The 20,600-nt window shown below is 37.7% G+C and overlaps 3 protein-coding genes across 3 annotated transcripts; 1 reads left to right on the top strand and 2 right to left on the bottom strand.

The window, feature by feature from the left end:
* Positions 1-509: 509 nt before the first annotated feature.
* On the bottom strand, positions 510-1,842 carry LOC128737235 (thioredoxin domain-containing protein 15). Its single transcript, XM_053831832.1, has 2 exons — positions 1,738-1,842; positions 510-1,678 (listed from the first exon to the last, which is right to left on the bottom strand). The coding sequence occupies exons 1-2, from the start codon at positions 1,772-1,774 to the stop codon at positions 789-791; spliced, it is 927 nt and encodes a 308-aa protein (XP_053687807.1). The 5' UTR covers positions 1,775-1,842; the 3' UTR covers positions 510-788.
* Positions 1,843-8,538: 6,696 nt separating this feature from the next.
* On the top strand, positions 8,539-13,668 carry LOC128737424 (zinc finger and BTB domain-containing protein 49-like). The gene is made up of 5 exons (XM_053832056.1): positions 8,539-8,592; positions 11,975-12,739; positions 12,829-13,187; positions 13,245-13,329; positions 13,388-13,668. The coding sequence occupies exons 2-5, from the start codon at positions 11,983-11,985 to the stop codon at positions 13,666-13,668; spliced, it is 1,482 nt and encodes a 493-aa protein (XP_053688031.1). The 5' UTR covers positions 8,539-8,592; positions 11,975-11,982.
* Positions 13,669-14,672: 1,004 nt separating this feature from the next.
* On the bottom strand, positions 14,673-19,770 carry LOC128734366 (uncharacterized). Its single transcript, XM_053828538.1, has 8 exons — positions 19,690-19,770; positions 16,991-19,630; positions 16,703-16,932; positions 16,402-16,644; positions 15,463-15,987; positions 15,258-15,409; positions 15,050-15,205; positions 14,673-14,994 (listed from the first exon to the last, which is right to left on the bottom strand). Exons 1-8 carry the CDS (start codon positions 19,703-19,705, stop codon positions 14,712-14,714), a joined length of 4,245 nt encoding a protein of 1,414 aa, XP_053684513.1. The 5' UTR covers positions 19,706-19,770; the 3' UTR covers positions 14,673-14,711.
* Positions 19,771-20,600: the final 830 nt, after the last annotated feature.

The following is a 20,600-nucleotide window of genomic DNA, read 5'->3' as shown; positions in this document are numbered from 1 at the left end:
TAAAAATTGATTTTTTAAAGAAAAGGAAACGTTTACAAAGCACCGATTTTTTTACCCAACCTAATTCAGAAAGGAGCACCCCAAACGCCAAATAAACAATACGGGTCTAACGTTTTCTGAAAATTCGCCAAATAAGTTTGAATAAATTTGAACAAAATCGTTTTAAATTTGGATACATGCCTTTTTCATGAAATTGCTGAGTAAGCAACTTACTTGTGCTATTGTTGATTTAAGTAAGTACAAGTGAGCATTTCCAGCTCAAAACGTAGAAAAAAGGTCGTTTTTGACTCGACTATGTTTGATTGGAATAAAGTTTTGATAATATGTTGGATACCATGCAAGGATTCATATTCCATTAAACTTATTTTTTTTCGGAAAATTCGGCACCAACTTTTCAAAAGGGCCTATCTGCAAAATGTAAACAAACCGAGTAAGGGTTTGTTTCCCTATGCTAGTCCTGCAAAAAATAACTCCCACTCGGTTTGTTTGCATTTTGCAGATTGGCCCTTTTGAAAAGTTGGTACAGAATTATATTAACATCTAATGAATGTGATATGTTAATTAAATACACTGGCCGACAGACCAAAGGTGAGAAGTAGAAGCTTATCTGCCTAATATCACAAAGCTCTCTACTCGGACAGCAAAATTACATAGTTTTGATAGCCTTCTGAAGCAAATTTCAGTATTTTAATATTAAGATAATTCACAATTCTTCACTACGTTCTACGTTGTTTGTAGACTAAGCCAAATAAAACGCTCAAACATATCAACTAATGGTGCAATATTGTCTAATTACGGTGGTGCGCTTCTGATTCTCTCCAAATTAGTTTAATTGTTTCAATCATCTGAACGTAAAAAGCCGATTTGGAAAAATAATAGCAGCCGCATAATATTATGAAAATCCAAGCCACGTACAGCCAGTAGTCAGTTCGCTTTTCTACTTTATTGGATAACGGGCCCTTGAAGTCGCCAGATGTGTAATGTGGCACGTTTATGGATGATTTGTGATTCACCAGCAATGCGGGTTCTACTCCACTATGTTTGGTTACGAATTTAACCAGCGTTTCAAGCGTAATCTCGGTATCGTTAAACTTAACTAAGGGACGCCCCTGGTGAAAGAACATAATTGTCGGAAGTCCGACTATTCCGAATTCAGTATTCAATGAGTGAAAACTAAATGCATCTATAGCAGCTATTTTGAGGTCAGGAAAATGTCTCGCTAAGGCATTATAATGCGGAGCCATCATTGCACTATGAATACAAGTTTTTGTGTAGAACAGCATAACAACGCAATTTCCAGCTTGTGTCCGTTTAGTAGAATTACCGTGCGGGGCCAATATGCTAATAACTTCTTTGAGGGATGTAATCATGTGCAGTGTACCATTGCCTTTAGCCGGAACGCATTTCACCTTCAGTGTTTTCCGTTTTCCCTCTGATGTTTTGAGCTCTTCTGCTTCTGAAGTTTGCTCCTCATATATGGAACAATACTGTTTATCCTTGAATGTAATAAAGTCCAGGAACGAATTTTGACTCTGGCCGGCAGAAGTAATAGACTGAGACGTTTCTTCGTTTTTCACAGTACCGCCGCCAAATGGTTTATAATCAAGAAAGTCCCCGTTCAGGATGTGAGCGAAAAATTCTAGTCCACTGAAGCGGAAGGCGTTACAGCAAGTAATGACTGACAAGAAACATACGATAAAAAAACAAGCGCCAGGTTATTGTTCGTTGTTCACTTACCACTTATAATACTTGCGATGAATAAAATATTTTTCATGTTTGAATGAAGAAAATATGAGTACAAGAAGCAGATTTATCAATATTTTGCGTATGTTTTGACTAGTAGCTGAACAGCATCACTAACTTTGTTTTCTTTATTTTGACGTTCCATTTGTCTTTGCATGCGGGGTATTTGTATAGTACGTAATGTTAAGAAAATCAGTGTTCTGCCTTAAGGGGGAGCCCTACTCAGAAAGGTCGAAAACTAAAGATTTTCGTAAAAAAATTTTTGGAAGCTGTAATTAACGTTAAGTGTTGGGGTATTCTGCTTATGGTAAAGGTATATTTGAAGATGTATTTTATATTTTTTGGATGCCAAAATAGTTTGGAAGCCAAAAAATTACTAAAATGGCTGCAATTTTTCCAAAAGAAAGGTGTTTTTTCATCAAAAATCGAATTGATAGCTCATAAAAAATTGAAAAATTGAGATATCGAAATACATACTGGAAAAAAATTTCAGCCAAATCGGACCATTGGATTACATACACGTACACGATTGGAGATACACGTAGCGCCAGTTGAAAATACAGGGTATCGAAAAAAAACTCGTTTAAAATTTCGCACAGCGATGCACTTCCCTTAAGGTGACCCCACAGTTTTGCGGTATCTTTTCAACGAGGTCAGATACAGGGATGGTTCGATCACTTTGACTCAATTTTGATTCATTTGACACTACCGTCTCAGCCGAGCAAAATTTGACAAATTGACGGATGGGACATTTGTAGATAATAACTAGATCTACAATTTTGCTAAATAAAGTGTTGCTGCAACTTTTGTAGTTACGGCGCTACAATGCTAGTACCTCTTTAGTAACTAAATGAACGTTCATTTAGTTACTAATGATGTACTAGCATTGTAGCACCGTAACTATAAAAGATACAGCAACACTTTATTCAGCAAAATTGTAGATCTAGTTATTATCTACAAATGTCCCATACATCAATTTGTCAAATTTTGCTCGGTTAGGACGCTACTGTCAAATGAATCAAAATTGAGTCAAAGTGATCGAACCATCCCTGGTCCGATATCAAAAAATCCTTTTGACATGACATTTCTAAAGGCATATACCTACCGAAAATGCAAAAAATGAAATTTGATTTTTCCGAATTACCAGAGTAGGGTTCCCCTTTAAGGTTGTATCACAGAAAACAGACATCCAAGCAAAAGGTCCCAACTTGGATAAAACTTGTGTCAAATTAGTTAGGAAACTATAGTGATGGTGTCGCTAAAGGCGCATAAAATTCTACACTAAACACAAGTAGCTGGCAGGCAGCCATGTTATCGATGCCAACATGTTAGCGTTAGCGTAAACGAGATATCATCAAGGGTCAGTCGCTGAGAACATTCCGTTCACCTCATTCATAGAAATTTTGTTCAGTTTGTGCCTTATTGTGCCGCTGAGGTACTGATCGTGTGAAACCTGTCAAACTCGCCTGCGCCCAGCCAGACTGTTTTGATCATTTTGACAATGACAAACATTGGCAGGGCTGCCAATTTCCAACATTTCAAAATTTAAATGTCAAAAAGGTGGGCCACAGTGTGCCATTAACTGTGAAATGAATGTACCGCAACTGCAATCCATGAGGTAAGCTGTTCCCTAAATTGAGCCTGCAACAATGTTCTAAGCGACTTACTCTTGGATATCATATATTCGCCACTCTTCACACAAGTTAGCTCTTCAGCTGTCAGTGGGGCCCACGACTCCTGAGCCCGCAGTGATGTTAGCCCTTGTCAACGCAAAGCCAATGAGATAAACATAAAGGTGCTAGTTAGCTGACTAAACAGCACAACAGCATTACGCATATAGTCCATATATACTAGCGCCAGAGGAGCCAAAGGTTGTCAGTGTGCAAATCAAAAGAATCATTTAGTTGGGAAACTATAGTGGTGGTGTCGCTAGCATATTAGGTGATTTTAATTTGAAATTTTATCCAAGAATTCCCGAGAAATTTGTTCCTGAATGGATGTCTGTTCTCTGTGGTCGTATCACATTAACCGTCAGCATCCATTAACGGAAACGTAACGGAACGGAACGTTATCCGCATTAATTGGAACCACTCTAACCATAAATATTGTAAATTTCCCACCTTATTGAACACGATGAATTATAACCGTTGCGGACGAAATCGTCGCGAGTACAAATTTCATTTCTATTGTCAAGTAAATCAACAGCTTATGTGCTAGTCACACGGAATATATACGTTTAGCCTAGCGTTTGGTTCAATCCCAGCCAAGCGTTTTTGCCTACGACGATTTCAAGCTGCCAAAAAATTGTGCAGCGCGTTCTTTTACCAACGGTACGGGTAATACAATCACCTATTTTTCAATTTACCTCCATTTCTGAATTGGCACCGTGCCAGCACCATATTCAAGACAGTGCTTAATTTTGGACAGTTGCCGATTTTCACTAAATATTGACAAAATTCCAAGTATTTTTTAAACCGTGTTTTTACATAAAATCATCAGATGTAGAAAGTAAATTGCTTAATTTGCTTAAATTTTGTCAATATTCAAGAAAAATCGGCAACTGTTCAGAATTAGGCACTGTTTTGAATATGCTGGCACGGTACCGCACATTCAAAATAATTCACACATTCTTTCTACGTAAAAAATCACATAAATTTCTCTACAGGGAGTTACGTTATCTTCAGCTGATTATTATTAGAAAAAATAATAACATCTATTTGATTTTGATTTGATTTGATCTAAGCTTGCAAACCCCGTTAAATTCAAGTAAATAGTAGTGGAAAAGTTGGATGGAAAATATTCACTCAACTTTTCCCGTAATTTCGACGCGAACATTATTTTAAATCTACCGTTTCCAAACTGTTGCCTAGTACAAAAGCAAATAAATTAGTTATGGATTCGACAAGTAACCATGAAAACAATAGGTCGTTAATGTTCATCGTAGACAAACGAGTGATTTTCCATACATATTATAATAGCGTACACTCTTAAATGAAGTTACGTGTAAATGTGTTGAATTGGGTCCTAAAGCCCTATGTCGTTTTTAGCTTGAATCGATGAGGTTAGGGTTAAGAACACATATTTTGATATTCAATTTTATATTTTTGGGCTATTGCCGTTAAAAACCTTTTTTTTTTAATTTTGTGAAATTTTGAACAAAAAATAAACATTTGGGCAACCTTATATAGACAAACTATAGTTGTGCATGGTTGTGTCAAGCGGTGTCTAGACAACACGAATTATAAAAAGAAACCATAGTATGTCTTGAAATGTCACGGAAAACTTTTTGTTTACCTTCACGCTCATGTGATAGTGTGCCAAAAAGTCAAAAGTTGCAAAGTCAGGAAATGGCTTGGCAATCGCGACCTAAAACATTTTCTGAGTTTACAGCTCATTTTCCGGTTCCGGTCATCTCAGTTTAATTAAGGCGTTTGTCAAAATCAGCAATAAGCGTAGTGACTGCACTTGGTCACAGCGTGGATGGCTTCAGTTTTCGGATGCAACACCCGCCATCGAGATGCGACCGTGTTTGGTTAGAAACGCACAGAAATTTTTGGTCTGCCGTTCGCCCTACTGCTGATTCACATCGGAGTAGCAGAACATACCAATCTGATTGATAATACGGTGCCAGTTTCGGTTGGCGTTTTTTTTTCATACTGTTCTGCGGGGTCGATTGTACCGAGATTATACTGTTGGCCATCAGTTTGACATCGTTTAGTCATTCTTAGCGCAAACTAGATTTGGACAAAGTCTAGCACCGTGAATCGATGGATTGGAATACATTGCCCGAATCAAAACTTTTATCCGATAACTAGTACAAATTTGATGTTCCACTTCCTCACGACCGGCAAAACGCAGACAAGCACAAGAGACTACTGCGAAGCTGTAACTGTCAAAACGATCAGCTGCTCTAATGTCAAACCAGAGTTGCCAGTGAGAAAAAGTTATCATTGTTGCCAGAAACGTGTTATTTTCGTTATGTCAAGGAAGATCTCTAATGTCAAGGGAGAATAAATTACAATATTTTTGTTTTTTAATTTTTTAGTGCTCTGCATCTTTTTAAAAAAGAAAAAACTATACTCTGGTAGTCATAATAGGAAGCTTTATCGTTCCTTCTAAAAAAATCATCTTTTTATCACAAATTTTAGGACCCAATTGAACTAAAACTTGGTTTAAACCCCGTCTTCGTGACTGTCATTCCAATTTTGACAGTGTCTTTGCTTTATAAATAGTTGCAACATGAGAGAGAGAGAATCACGAAGACGGGCTTCTTTTTCGCATGTTTTGGCTGTTCTTCTTCTTCCTATTACGTTTGCTTTCATTTTCGCGTCTATGATTTCTGGGATTTCAAAAGAAGTTTTGATGCTCAAAACAAAAGATATCTTCACGAAATTTTTGCGTCTGTCAGAACACAATGATAAATGCATGTGAAAATTTTGGGTTAGTGCAACGATCCCACTGAGTCTAGCAGCGCCGCCCAGCCCGGATACGAATCTGTGACGCCTGGCTTGCTAGACCAGTATCAGATCTCCGTCTATTGGAAACACTACTGAGTAATTCTTGCTGAAACGGGACCACTACTGACACGAGGTCTTCAAATATTGGAACTTTTTTTTGAAGCTATTAGGCCCCTTGGCGAACGAGGGGTCCACTATTCTTATTTTTTAACCATTTTCAACCAAGTAAATGCATAAGTTCCAATACCAATATTTGAAGACCTCGTATCAGTAGTGGTCCCGTTTCAACGAGAATTGCTCTACTGTTTAAAAAAAAGCCTTCAAAGGGCTCCATCCAGCCCACGGACTGATTTGAGGACAGTGGAAGAAAATGATAGGCTTTTTGAAGGCAGAGATAGAACGTAATTTAGTTATGAGCACGAAGCCCCGACCATGTTGTAGAGTTGAATGCTTCGGTAAGTTCTGGGATGATAGTCAAGGCAGTATGTTCGACATTTTGTTATGAGCAGCAATGGTTAGCGATCATTGTAGCCCGCAGCTTTTATAGGGGAACCTGATTGGATCCGTACCATGCATAAAGGTACTTGATCACTTCTGAGCGATTGGATTGTGGCACAAACATTTAACATACCAAACACGTGTCAGAAAATACTGATGCATCGTTCATGAAATAAATACAATCTAGAGTACGGTCATATTTTATACAGTAACACAAATAATAATTCAATCGTGATTTTTAAACGTTTTATTTCTGTTAATCTTTTTATTTTTTTAGATAAGCGTTCATGATTTGGATGTTAAGGTTGGTACATCAATACAGTCTTTTAGTATCATCAAAGCGTTTGAACAAAAACGAACGCATATAAAACTGATTAAAACTATTTTTATTCACCATCTGAAAACCAGCTGAATTTAGCTATTCTAATAATATGATGTTATGATAACGTCAAATATGCATTTTCCGCAAATGCAAATGTTCGAACCGAATAGAAAACGTGCGTCTGCGCACAAAGCACGTGTTGCTTTGCTTGAGGAAAGCACCCCGTCCTTGTATTCCTTGCTTTTTAGCTCTACAACTTTTAACTTGCTACACAAAACAAAAAGCTCGATGGCTTGCGTAGAGGAGAGGCAAACGCACGCAGGCTGTTGAGAAAACATACACTGTTATAAAAAGCACACAGAAGCGTTGTATATATCGTAGAAAATTGAACATCTAAGGGGGAGGGTTCGTTGTATATAAAACATTATGCACTCGCTTATCAAATCATGCCGCTGTTGCTTGATCTGTGATCAAATTCGGAAGGTACGAAGGAGGCAAGCAGCTTGCTTATGTAGTTATTGCTGCTTTCAAGAATTGGAGAACGCGAAAAGCGGTATATGCTGAATCGAAGCCAAAAAAGCAAAACAAACATTTTCTCACCCTCACCATCAGAAACTTTTTACGCTTTTACAGCTTCATTTCTAGTTTGTGAATCTATACCCGAACCCTTATTCTGCTCTCCTTAGTTCGCATTGGCGAAACAGGTTCCATATAGTGGAAACCATTTGCTACGAGGGGTTTGTCATAAGAATTATTAGAGCTTACTTTAACGATTGATTGATGAATGCTCCTACATTCTACCTTCTCCTAGCCGTATCGTTGCGAAATTTCATTCATGGATTCGTGTTACAACAATCAGCGAATCCCTCGGGCTCGCGGAAACGGCGTCAGCAGCGACGGGTGCGTCGAAAACGTGTAGCGATGACGACGACAGCGACGACGCCGAGTGTGAATCAGACATGCACGAAACAACCAAGCACAATATCAGTAAGGGTTGTTACTAATATGGGCCATCTTAGATAAAGAAGGAAATAGTCATTTAGTTATCTCATAGAAATAAAACCAAAAAAATGCGAATTCATATTTCCAATTGCAAATATTAAAAACATTTCAAATGTATTTTACGCCCAGAATAGTACCACGTTCCGTATGTTCGATTCGATTGTAGCGTTTCGTGGTGTGGCGCAGGCGGGGTGAGACTTTTCCTATAGTACACTATGGCAAACACAGGATATGCGTTTCCCAACTCCTAGTGCGCCGGGCAGTAGAAGTCGGGAGTGGTAGTGTGGTAGTTCCATTCCATTGCTACAGCCGTAAAAAATAAAATATATATTTTTATTTTAATCGATAATAATAAAGTCCAACTTTTTCAAACACATTTAATTGTGTATCTGACTCTTTCTGTCCTGCCTATAACTAGTTGTTACATGCGCCCAGTTCTCATTCCCAGTGGTGACGACGTCCTGACAGGATGAATCTATAGAGTGTGCACTGCTCCCAACTGATCAAGAAACAGGAAAAGGTGCAAAAGCTTGCGTTTTGATTGGATTTAAAAGGAATATAACAAAACAGGTAAGTAGACCCGAAATCGGCTGTCTGTCGCAATAACCCGAGAAGCTTGCTCAATCAAAAAAAAAAGATCAACGGTAGGAAAGGGGATTTGTTTTGAATTTATGCCCCATCCATTCCGCAACTCTCCAGGAAAAAAGTGAAAGTGAACCTGCCGCTTCAACCACGGCAACTCCATCCACCATTTTCTCTTTCCACCGCTAGTAACAGCAGCAGTTTCACCACCAGGCTTTGTTCTATGTGCGCGTTGGCTACGACGACGACGTTGACTATGACAACCCTTACCAGCTACCGCCACCATCTTTTTCACCGTCATGTCACCAAGGTTTTAATTCTAGCAAACTGGAGACTTTGCGACGTAGAAGTGCGATGGGAAAATAGCCTTGTTGGCGGACATACCTCACACCCTCCAAATGGTTGGAAAAGAATAGGAATGGAATGGTCTGCGGGAAAAACTGAAAACCAGAGTTGCAAGATCAAGCAAATTTTTTCAAATCAAAATCTTATGTTTAAAATAATACAGACCGAACATACATAAAGGTACCTTGATAATACAGGCACGGTTGGTTCATTTTAAACAAACATACAAGAATAATAACTTTTTAAATTATAATCAATCGATTTCTAACATCATTAATTTTTTTTCTTCAATATTTTTTCAATTCCACACCGGAAAAATATAAAAAAATTGAGAACAATTTTTAAAAAGTTGGTGAAAACTATTTTATCGTTGATTGGATAACGGAATGAAATGGTGAATAACCCTCTGTGTTAAAACCACATAAAAACGGGCTGAAAATAAGGGATTCTGATTGAGTGCGCATTAGTAATTATCCTTATGCTTATTCAAACTGATTTACTGTCTTGAAGTAAAACTGTTAAAAGACCGATCCAATTATTCAGTTGTGTGGGATACCTTACTTAGCTTATTCGACTGTAAAAAAATTACTGACAGTGCTTAAAAGATCTTGCTATCACTGATGATTCTAATTATTGGCATGCCATGAATTTATTTGATGATTTTACAATTCAAGAGCACTAAAGCCGCTTTTTACGCGACTATTTTTACGCGAATTTCGGAATTTACGCGGTTTTTTAGCACGATCTTCGGAGTTTACGCGGGTGTGCTCAAAACGTCTATCTTCACACGTAGTTTAGGAATTTATAAGGTTGACTGAAGTTTTTGGAGCGTCTTAGTAGAATACGAAACCTGAAATTCGAAAACAGACACTGATGAAGCCTGCAAGTCGTAGACGAAATATGTATCTGTTGCGAATAAATATATAGTAGAATTTGATTGGAAACTTTTCTTTTTTATTTAATTTCCGATTTATAAGGTTTTTTGAGCGAATTTTGGAATTTACGTGGTTTTTTTCGCAAATTTTAGAATTTACACAATTTTTTTACGCGAATTTGGAATTTACGCGGTTTTTTACGCAAATTTTGGAATTTACGTGGTTTTGATTTATGCGGTTAGTAATATAGTAATGTTTCGATTTTGTCAGCGCCATGTTCAATTTTGGGCTGACAAAATGGGGAAACTGATTTTTTTTTCAAAATTCCAGACTTAAGACTTTGCAGCATCGAGGACTTCTACTAAAAATTAAATTTTAACCCTCAATTAATCAACCGACAGCTCAACACAATCTAATCAACCGAGCACAGCACACTGCACAGAACATTTTTTGGTGCGCGTTAGAGTTATGAGCGGGAAAAATTGGTTTTAGGTTTATGGAATCTTTGGAAGTGCTTCTTAAAGTTAAAAGTTCTATCGTCTAGTCTAGAGGAATTCAAATTTTCATTAATTCCCCTAAAAGTGCAATAAAAAATTTATTTTTCATCAGTTTTAATATAACGCATTAATGTGTTCTGCTTTATAGCATAGCATGTAGTGTCTCTTCAGCAAAGATAGAAAAACCAATTTTTTTTTATTATAGTCACTTTAACATCTTAGGTCATTCGTGACTTCTGCCGGGTTGGGATTTGAACCCGGGTCCTCGGCGTGAGAGACGTGAATGCTAACCACTACGCCGGAATTGACACCTTAAAAACATGTTTCTCAAATATGAAAAATCGTCAAAATTAGTTTTTCTATTTTAGCTGTTTTTGTAGTTGTTGTATGAGTTTTTCAAGTTTTACAAAGTTGTACAACATTGCAGAATATAGTCCTTCCTTATTTGGGAATTGTAGAATTTTTTATATAAAAATACGCTAATTTTGTCCCCGAATTATGCGCAAAAAAGGCATCATTTCATTCAAAAACTCTCCCCAGGGAATCACAATAGTTTCATGCAGACTGAAAAGTTTTATAAATCATATTCAAAAGTACAAAAGTTGAACAAAATTTATAGGCTGATAAGATAAGGTCGGGAGCTGACAAAATCGGAACATTACTGTATTAAAGATACAATTTTGTATCCGCACATGTTGAAGAAAAAGCTTATAATTTTGCTGAAAAATGATAAAAGTGCACCTTGAGAATTATATGTATTCTGCTTTCATGATAACTACGCATAACATTTGCTATCTAAATTACTAATCGCAAAATATTAATACCTATAAATATAATACTTTTCAGTGCAAAAAGAAATTAAAAGTGAGCTTATTGACGGACAGGCGCGTTCTTGTTTGCTCAGTTTTTCCAATTGAGTCGATTAATATATGCGGCAATCTCCATTTACAGATAAAAAATTTTGAAATTTTGAATTATGAACTTTAAGTATGGGGTTTTCCACTTTTTTGAATGCTACCTTGCTATGATGGGTAGTTTTTTATACTCGTTTATTTGATTTGGTTCATTCGTGGTAACTTAAAGGAGCCGTAAGTCTTTGATGAGTAGTTTACCCCGTAAAACATTTAGTGCGGAAGACTCTTAGGACCTGATCGGAATTGTTAACAATGAAAACCGCACGACAACCTTTTGTTGCCTAATGTTATTTTGAAATTACCAAAAGCGTCTTAAACGGTCATTCCGATAGCACTGCTGCTCAAAAATGCACTACTATGTCGAAATCGGCCAGTATGACGAGGAGGCTGGGCGTTGACTGTGAGAAAATAAAAATGCAAGTGCTTGATTTCTCCTTACTCCTGCTCTTTTTTTAATACCTCTACACGTTTTTTTGGGAGTGGGTGACTGTAAGGCGGATACGTTGAGCAAAAATGAACTGTCGACCAATGAGGGAAAAAAGTTGAATGAAGTATATATTTAGTTCCTTTCTTCCGGTGGTTGGGCGCGCATGGGAAAATTCGAACAGACGGCAAACATTCTAAATGAAGTCTTCCACGAGGAAGCATTCACCTTATGAACGATGAAAGCTTTAGGAAAAAGTAGATCATCTATTGAGCAAAAGATTGCCAGTGATTACTAATTTTGCATTATTTGTAGAGTCAACCATGAACTTCTCACCATTTGGAACCCATTTTCCTGGAACCATTCCGGGAATACATCAGTTCGCCAGTAGTGGTCTGGTTACTAGCGTACCTTCGTCATCTCACGACACGAACAATCGATATCACAGCATAAATTCTAATGTGAGTATGGCACATTTCAACCAGTCACACGCACCAATTCTTGGGAAATTTCGTCCGGAGGATACAACAAACGTGATTAATCCGAACAAGTACAACGGCCACAACAATAGCACAACAATCACAACTACCAGCGGTCAGTATACGATTCCGTATAGCCAACACTCAGAAGTAAACGACCACAAGCAGCGAAATATGTACCACCAGACATCGACTGGTATCACAGCCGGTACAACCGCTCAGTCTTCCCAGGAGATCACCCAAGATCTGAGTGCATTGCTACAACAGGCGGATAGCAAACGTGTCCTCCAAAACCCCAGTTGGCAATCGTTAGCACCTGGAACTTCCGTTGCCGATTATTTATCGCATTTGCCAGGGACAGCTCTACCACTATCGCTACACCATTTCCTCAAATACTCGGCTGAAAATATTAAGAAGGAAACGCAAAATCCATTGTCCACCATCGATATGGGCCAGACTCAGACGCAGAATTTAAACACTAACAATGGTCAACATTCCAACGGGATGATTTTACCGGCATCACAAACGATCGCTAGTATCTTAGGACATCAAAACACAAGTATTCAACAACAGCAGCAACAACAGCATTCCAGTCAGCAAGGTTAGTGGAATTATCGTTTTATTTTCATATCATACAGTTTTTTTTATCAAATTCATAACTCTAATAAGTCGTAAATTAATAAGCTGTAGGTCCCGCTACAAGTTCCGGTACTGTCAATGGATCGAACAATACTGCTGGGGTGGGTGATACTGGTAAAAAGAAGAAAAAGAAGAAGAAGAAGCCACCAAAGGAACGCAAGCCACGTCCCAAGCCCGGCGAGATTCAAGTACGCACAGCATTGGATGGTAGTCTCCTGTTCTTGTGTCCAGAATGTCAAATGGCGTATCCTGAGCGAGAACTATTGGAGCAACATCTAATCGGGCACAACTTAGAACGTCGTTTTATTTGCGATATCTGCAACGCTGCTTTGAAACGAAAAGATCACCTCACTCGCCACAAGCAGAGTCACAACCCAGAAAGACCATTCGTTTGTACAATTTGCCTGAAGGTTTGATTAAATTCCAGTTAGTTGACAATATTTACATTAATGGTTTCTTTTTGGCAGGCTTTCAAACGCAAGGAACAATTAACCCTGCATATAGTTATTCATTCGGGAGAGAAGCGACATATCTGCCAGGAATGTGGCAAAGGTAATTTTTCCTTTAATCTCACTTTAGTGCAAATTGCAATTTTTATTCCTTGCTGCAGGTTTCTATCGAAAGGATCATCTCCGTAAACATACCCGGTCTCATATTGCACGCCGACTGAAGGCAGAATTGCAGGCACAGCAGGGTGCTGCCGAAGGTACATCGACCGGAGGATCGTCACGAGCCAATAGCAATAATCAAGCTAATCAAAACCAGCAAAACACAGCCCAACAGCAACAAGTTCCACAACAAGCACAACTGCAGCTGCAACCCCAGAGCACAAATCAGTTGCAACCTCCTCAGTATCACCCTATTCCACCGGCTTCACAAATGATGTCCTAAGAGTCGGTGCTCGCCAATCTATTGATCTCAGTACAACATTCGTCTGAATATAGTAATTTAAGGATAAGTAAAAATTCCACTTTCTGTCGCTATCTCTATGTTTAGCCGTATCTCCAGCGGTACGCATAAAACAAATATGATTAGAGCCATAATTAGCTGAATATCAATATTTTTTGTGAGGTTGTCGTGATTTGATAGAAACCTATTGACTTGTAATAAGCATAATCGATATCACATATATTAGAACTAATGTATTTGTGCAATTTAGACGTTACTTTAAATACTTGTTTTATCTGAGTGTATCTGTTTTAGGTTTAATGGTGTTCCTTACTTCCCTTCTAGTCAGAGATTTAACAAATATTTATTTTTTCAAAAGTTGGCAGATTGATGTTTGAACGCGCACATATTCTAAACGATAAAATTTTTGTTAAAAAATGCGAATAGGTAAAATGTTTAGTTTGTTCCACAAAATTTGTTTATTTATTAGTATCCCTTATACTATACGACTAAGAAAACTAATGATTGCTTAACTAATGAATGTAATTTAACTAGAGAGTAACAAGGATTGAAATAAATGAACTTTATGCAGCGATAAGCAATTTTCATAATTCTCGGATGCGAACGAAAATAGATAGAGTGTAAGAGCGAATGCTCACGTGGTTGTCACGTGTCATTAATGATACCAAGGTAAATAATTTCATCGCACCACCGCAGCTCCAGCATCCACAGCGTTGCTACCCTCTCTCCTAGCCATCGTTCACTTCGTTTTTGCAGAACTTGTGAAATACCCAATCTTCCCTCTTAAGATGCGTGTACGTTTTTCCCATAACTTTACGGCTAACACCGATATTGATGTTGATAGGAACTCAAAATGATAAGAACCCAGGAAGCAAATAGCACTGAATATATGCGTACATGTATGTTATAGTCGAAATTAAACACAAGGTGGAAATGGAATTTCTCTAAACGAAAAACTACAACAGTTATTCAACTTTACCTACGAACGAACATTTACTAGGATTGCTGTCGTTACTTACATGTGTTTAGATTCTGCCATGGAAGGATCTGTATTTCCGGAATCCTTTCTCAATGTCCGTGTATACATTTCTTGATGCCTCGTCGCTTGAGCGCAAAATATAGCCGGAGGAATGCTTATCATACAACCCAATAAATCCGTAGCAAATGTTGTGCACATTTCTCGAAATTTTTTCATGTAAAGTTGTAGAGCGCTTGCTTTTAATTATGAAACTTATGATTTGCATCAGTATGTATGGCGCTAAAATGCGAGTATCCTTTTCGATCTTCTCACTGACGAGCGACATTATTCTGAAAGATTTCAAATGATTTAATGATTTATTTCCATTAAAACTTTATACTATACTTTTCTAGTGGAAGCAGCAGATCAGAAAGCGTTAGAATTTCAAAACTATTCAATGGAGAGTCTGCTGGCCAATCCTCTTTATAGCAGATAACGGATGCTATCAGTTGATTGAAAACGTAAAAATAATGTGGCAATCGATTCACAACATAGTTTGGTCTGAAAAAGAAAATTTAGTCGTGCGAAATGAAATCCACTTATGAATAATTACCTTGTTGTTATTAATAAGTACAATACATCGCTTATTAAGCGATGAAGTTGATAAAATTGTTTCTCATTGTTATCCGATATAGCAAATTTTTGAATGTTTGTACTGGCTAGGAACTCAACTATGTTGTCCATTATTGAAGGAACAAGCGTTAACTGGGAATAACATTTATTAGCTTTACTCTTCATAAGCAAATCAAAGGGCTTACCTTGGGATTGCCAACTATCACAGAAAAACATTTCAGTATTTCCTCCAAACGGCTAAAGTTTGCGCAAATCTTTTTTTGTACACAGAGGGGTAAAATCTTGCTTGCCACTACGATTCCGAATGATCTTACGAATGCTTTCTCAATGTCTACAGAGACTCCAACCGTGAAAGCATTTTTGGCAAATGTTGAGTAAACCCGAAACACAAATTCTATCCCGTCATAATCGGTACTAACCGATGCTTCTTGTTCCAGTTGATTCAATCGTACGGTGAAATCGGAAACCGGCTCGTTATGCGTAAGAAAACTGGAAAACGTCCTGATGCTTTGCCCTTGCAAATGCCCATCAGCGTCGGAATCACTCTGGATGTTCTGTTTATTAGTGGTTTTTATTCGTAGTGTTCGTAAAAAACTACACCAACGTTTTTCTGCAATTTCTTTGATTCGATCCGGTTCCAGTCTAAGGAAATCTTTGTACTGTAGTGCATTCGTAAGGAAAAGATCCGAAGAAGGATTGTCAACTTTAATCTGTAAATAGGTAAATATGATAGTTAGGTATGTAACTCCTCAGCATTTCATTCTTTACACGATTGGCAGATATGCACATCAACAGAATACGAGGACATTTGAAGACTGGAAAGGAAATATTACAGTGCATATTAACATATCTAATTTGTCGCTCTAATAAGCACAAAAGTTACAGAAGATTTTCTTTGATCTTTCTTTACAGATACAATTTCTCCTTTTTAGTAATGCAAATTAAAATAGTTCTGTAGTCAAAACATTGCAATTGCATTGTACTTCGGAAAGAAGAAAATTTTAAAAAATAAAACAAAATTGAATATAAATTTACAAGTGAATCCATAGATTGAAAATGCTAAAGCCACAGAAACAGAAACAGAAAAACAAAACATTTACAAAATATTCATATAAACTGCTTACCGCTTGCTTTAAATAACAAAGCACCTTTTCTTGTAGCACATCCGTCAGTTGCATTTTATTGATAACTTTATAACGAATTGTTGATGAGCATCCTTTGAGACAATTAATGAAAGCATCAAAATTCTCTTTTCTTAGTTTTTTGATATCTTGCTCGCACAGGTATTGCTCAATAGCGCTGACAAAACTCAACAGTAGTTCGTTCAAATCGTTGGCAGAAATATTTTTCTCTCGGTTGGCATTGCTCTGAAAGGAAAAATATTGTCAGCACCTTTAGCAAACACAAAATTACGAAATATTTTACCTTTTGGATACCGTTGAAAATTAGGAGCACTAGCTCAAACCACTCCTCTGGCTGTTCCGAGAAGTGCACCAGCGTGCGCTTGAAACATTCAAAGGCCTCGTCGCTAAGAAAGATAGCCGTTTGTCGCAGCAGCGTTACTATTAGGGATGATGATTTTCCAAAAATAGCCAGAAGAGTTTCAAATTCAAAGAATTTTAACAAATTCGGAACCATCCCAAAAGTTAGTTGCTCTGCGAGAAAAAAATCATATTAAGGCTCAAACAAAAAGACAACGTAATGTATACATACTGTTTAGAGTATTTTTGTGAAGTTCAATAACATCCACACAATCGCAATGCTGAATATCAGCGAAAAGTAACACGTTAATACCAACAATCACTGTTTTACGATTTTGCGGTAACTCATCAATTCGCACTTGATCTAGTATTCTCAACAAATCCATCAGTTGCTTTGGCTCAAAAATTTCTGTAATACTCGATTGTTTTTCTGATTTCTTCTGTAACAATTTATGTATGGATGCCATTATTTGCTGCTCATCAGACTCGTAAATTGCATCAAATGATAGTTTTTTGGCAACGGACTGTTTACAATCAGCAAGAATGGTACTCGTTATACGCTGGTAAATGCAAAGCAGAAGAGCGTCCATCATAACGTGATTATCCCCCATTTGGTCTATAATGAACTCAATCTCACGCAAACAGTTATTGGACAGTAACTGATTTACAATATATTTTTGTTGATCCAAATTAACTTGTTTTAAGAACCAGATAATTGTTGAACGATCCTGTAGCAGCCAGCTAAGATGGTCGATTCTAGACGGTTGTAGAATCTGTTGTATTAACTCTTCGCAAGATTCACTATCTGAGTTCGCTATTAACTGCCCAATACGAATTTTTTGTAAGTGCACCCGATTTAGCAGCAATTGCTCACTTGATGGAACCCGTGTTTCTAGTTTATGCCATTCATCAGGGGATAGAAATTGTTGAACCAAGTGATGGTCACTCGATTCAATGGAATCTGGTCGATAATAGTGGACAATACTCCTGTAATTGCCATAGAAATATACAAGTTGCAGAAAGGATCCAAACACCCTCGGATCATCAGTGTTATCTTTGATTAGAAGCTTGCCAAAGCGAATCATCAGCTCATTGAACTCTTTGAAATGACGATCTAATTTGTCCCAGAAAAGGTTCGTCTGTTCCACAAGTGTATTGCCAGCAAAATAATAACACAACCAACAAACGGAAAATTCTAGTTTGAACAGCTCTGTTTCCGTATGCTCTTCACTTTCGAGATTGTCTATTACTTCAGCCAAAAAATTTTGCATTTTGTGCCAATATTCGAAGCTACGTTTTGTCAACAATCCTTTCACATATTGAAGCATTGCACAACTCAGACGACCATTTGCATCCGGCCAGGCAAAACAAATTGACTTCCATTGGTTTGACAAATGAAAGCAAATATTTTCGGTTGTATCTACCTGTTTTGGAGAACATAGTATTCCAAAATAACGCTCGGCGGATCGAGATGTGGATTCTTCTTGTGTCATCGCTGCATGCTGTTCTGTTTCGGTCCTTCTGCGTTTTCCGGATGGTCCATCGATAAGAACTGATTTTCTCTTCTTTGTTTGCTTCCTCAACAATTTTATCTGATCTCCTAAGTCGTGGTCGTCTAAATAATCACCAAGTTTAAGAAATAGTTCTTCACGAAAATTTTCACTGCGATTCAACTTTGTATATGCATTTATTGTAGATATAATCATAGCTTGAAAATTATCCATTGTGTCTGGTTCTTTTCTGATGAACATCGTACGCAGGATTATATTAATCATGTTTGTTTCCAAGATCAAAGGGTTATACTCATTTATCGTGCAAATTAGCGAAAACAAATCCTGCAGGCAGTGTTCTGAATTACTGTAACCATCCAAAAAATCTTTCAGTTTATGTGTAAGAATTCCACTAAAGTCAAAATCCTCTACTATTTTCTGATCTATTTTTATAAAATATTTTCTCAGCAAATAGAATACGTATTTTGTTAGTTGAAATATATGATGGATATCATTTAAGATAGATTTATCCGGATCAGCAAACACGTACAACAATATGTACTTGAGAAACAACAAAACATCTATTTTGGTTTCTCGATAGGCTTTTAGATAACCTTCCGTTAAAAGTGCAATAACGTGCATTGGAAGTTGATCGATTTCAAAATAGTTCATAAAAAGATGCCTTTTGGATTGATCCGTCACTCTGTTATAATTTGAACCTTTTCCATCCTGGAAATAAATAAGCCTGAGCAGTTCCAATAATTCTTCTTGCCGATCCAAACCATAAGATTTCAGCTGGAGGATAACGTCACACAAACTGGGTAACACAGAAGTAAACGCAGAACGCCAACTTTCGTCATCGCCGTTTGATTTCACGTATATACGAATGTCATTTGTAACTCTTAGGATTGCCATTTCTTCCTGTTCTTTGTTAAATGTTGTTTCAAGGTACCGGCGGTAATATTCCAGAGATGTCTTCAACGCTCTTCCATAGCCGGCATAATCAAATTTATAGAAATTTTTATATTTTATATCAAATGCCATCGTCATACAGCCGTCTAGCAATGTTTTTGAATTAGATGGGCCAACTGTGGTCAGTTTGCAGAATACATCGTGCAGTTTGGGAATTATTCTTGGCGGAAGAGCGTTGGACGGGCATGGTAAAGCCAAGAATTCGTTTATAACCGCAAAGCTTACATCAAAATCCTTCAAATCAGTCCTCGATATTTTTTGCATATATTGCTCAATTCCAGCAAGAAAAAACTCAAATACGACTTCGTACTTGGACATATAATAAAAGCTGTTCGATTTCCACAGTTTCATTCCATACTGCAAGCCAGCAGAATAGTCCTGATCCGGACGATTCAACCGTTTGAGGATTTCTAAAACAAGTGACAATGTGAATTATGTACGTTGAATGAATTATAACAATAGCACCTACCTTCTTTTATGGACATTTCTAGTGAAATGCGTAGAAACTAGTAAAATTTCAATAAAAATGTAATAGCAATCAAAATAAACTCACATGCGACCCGGTATTTATAAGTATATAAGAAAAAAAGAGAAATGTCAAACGTGAAGCGCGTGTACCATAAACTGGTATAATTTTTACCGAGTGGTTTACCAATGTGTTTACATGCACGGGTGAGGAAGAACACCCATTTTCGAGCTACTGATCCAAGGGGTGTCCAGTAAGGCGTAGTAATCTGAGATTACTATTGTAATCATTTACGAAATAATTAGGTTCCGTTCAAATATTACATAACGCAGCAGGGGGTGGGGGTAAGCTGAATTTCTGTTACAAAATGTTTCACAATTTTTTGGGGGACGGGGCTTTGAGCGATAATGTTACGCGTAACTTCATAAATAAAAATATCGGATTACCTACGAATGGCCGAAACACAAATGGCCGAATCACGAATGGCCGAAACACAAATGGCCGAAATAACGAATGGCATAATATACCAAATGGCCGAATCACGAATGGCCGAATCACAAAAGGCCGAATCACGAATGGCCGAATCACAAATGACCGAAACACGAATGGCCGAATGTCATATTCGACCGAAAATATTTATAGCCTTCAACCTGCGCAAACGTTGGGTACATGCTGTCCTTACTCGCTGCCGCTCGTTCGGACTTAACTAAGGGATAATCCCTAATAGACAGTAAACCTAGGAAAATGCATGCACCTAAATAGTAGTGGTTTCTGCAGGGGGGCTGCCCCCCCGCAGTGGCCGGCGCTTCCGACGGCGGGTCACCGGCGCACACTCGCGGCCTACGGCCGTCTCGCGCTGAATCATCTAGGAAACATTTGCTACTAACACGGTAAATATGTACGTCTCGCACCTT

Source organism: Sabethes cyaneus, chromosome 2 (assembly GCF_943734655.1).
Source record: "Sabethes cyaneus chromosome 2, idSabCyanKW18_F2, whole genome shotgun sequence".
Classification (NCBI taxonomy): domain Eukaryota; kingdom Metazoa; phylum Arthropoda; class Insecta; order Diptera; family Culicidae; genus Sabethes; species Sabethes cyaneus.
The sequence above is the reverse complement of the archived record's forward strand: the minus strand, read 5'-3'. Positions and strand labels throughout refer to the sequence as shown.

Excerpts from the sequence above, each read along its gene's own strand:
- LOC128737235 (XM_053831832.1), bottom strand. The coding sequence starts at position 1,774 with ATGAAAAATATTTTATTCATCGCAAGTATTATAAGTG. Across the intron at positions 1,679-1,737 it reads CATCGCAAGTATTATAAGTG|TCATTACTTGCTGTAACGCC; the intron begins GTAAGTGAACAA and ends GTTTCTTGTCAG.
- LOC128737424 (XM_053832056.1), top strand. The coding sequence starts at position 11,983 with ATGAACTTCTCACCATTTGGAACCCATTTTCCTGGAACCATTCCGGGA. Across the intron at positions 13,188-13,244 it reads TTTGTACAATTTGCCTGAAG|GCTTTCAAACGCAAGGAACA; the intron begins GTTTGATTAAAT and ends TCTTTTTGGCAG. Across the intron at positions 13,330-13,387 it reads CTGCCAGGAATGTGGCAAAG|GTTTCTATCGAAAGGATCAT; the intron begins GTAATTTTTCCT and ends TCCTTGCTGCAG.
- LOC128734366 (XM_053828538.1), bottom strand. Across the intron at positions 15,410-15,462 it reads TGATAGTTGGCAATCCCAAG|TTAACGCTTGTTCCTTCAAT; the intron begins GTAAGCCCTTTG and ends TGTTATTCCCAG. Across the intron at positions 14,995-15,049 it reads CTGCTGCTTCCACTAGAAAA|AATAATGTCGCTCGTCAGTG; the intron begins GTATAGTATAAA and ends GAAATCTTTCAG.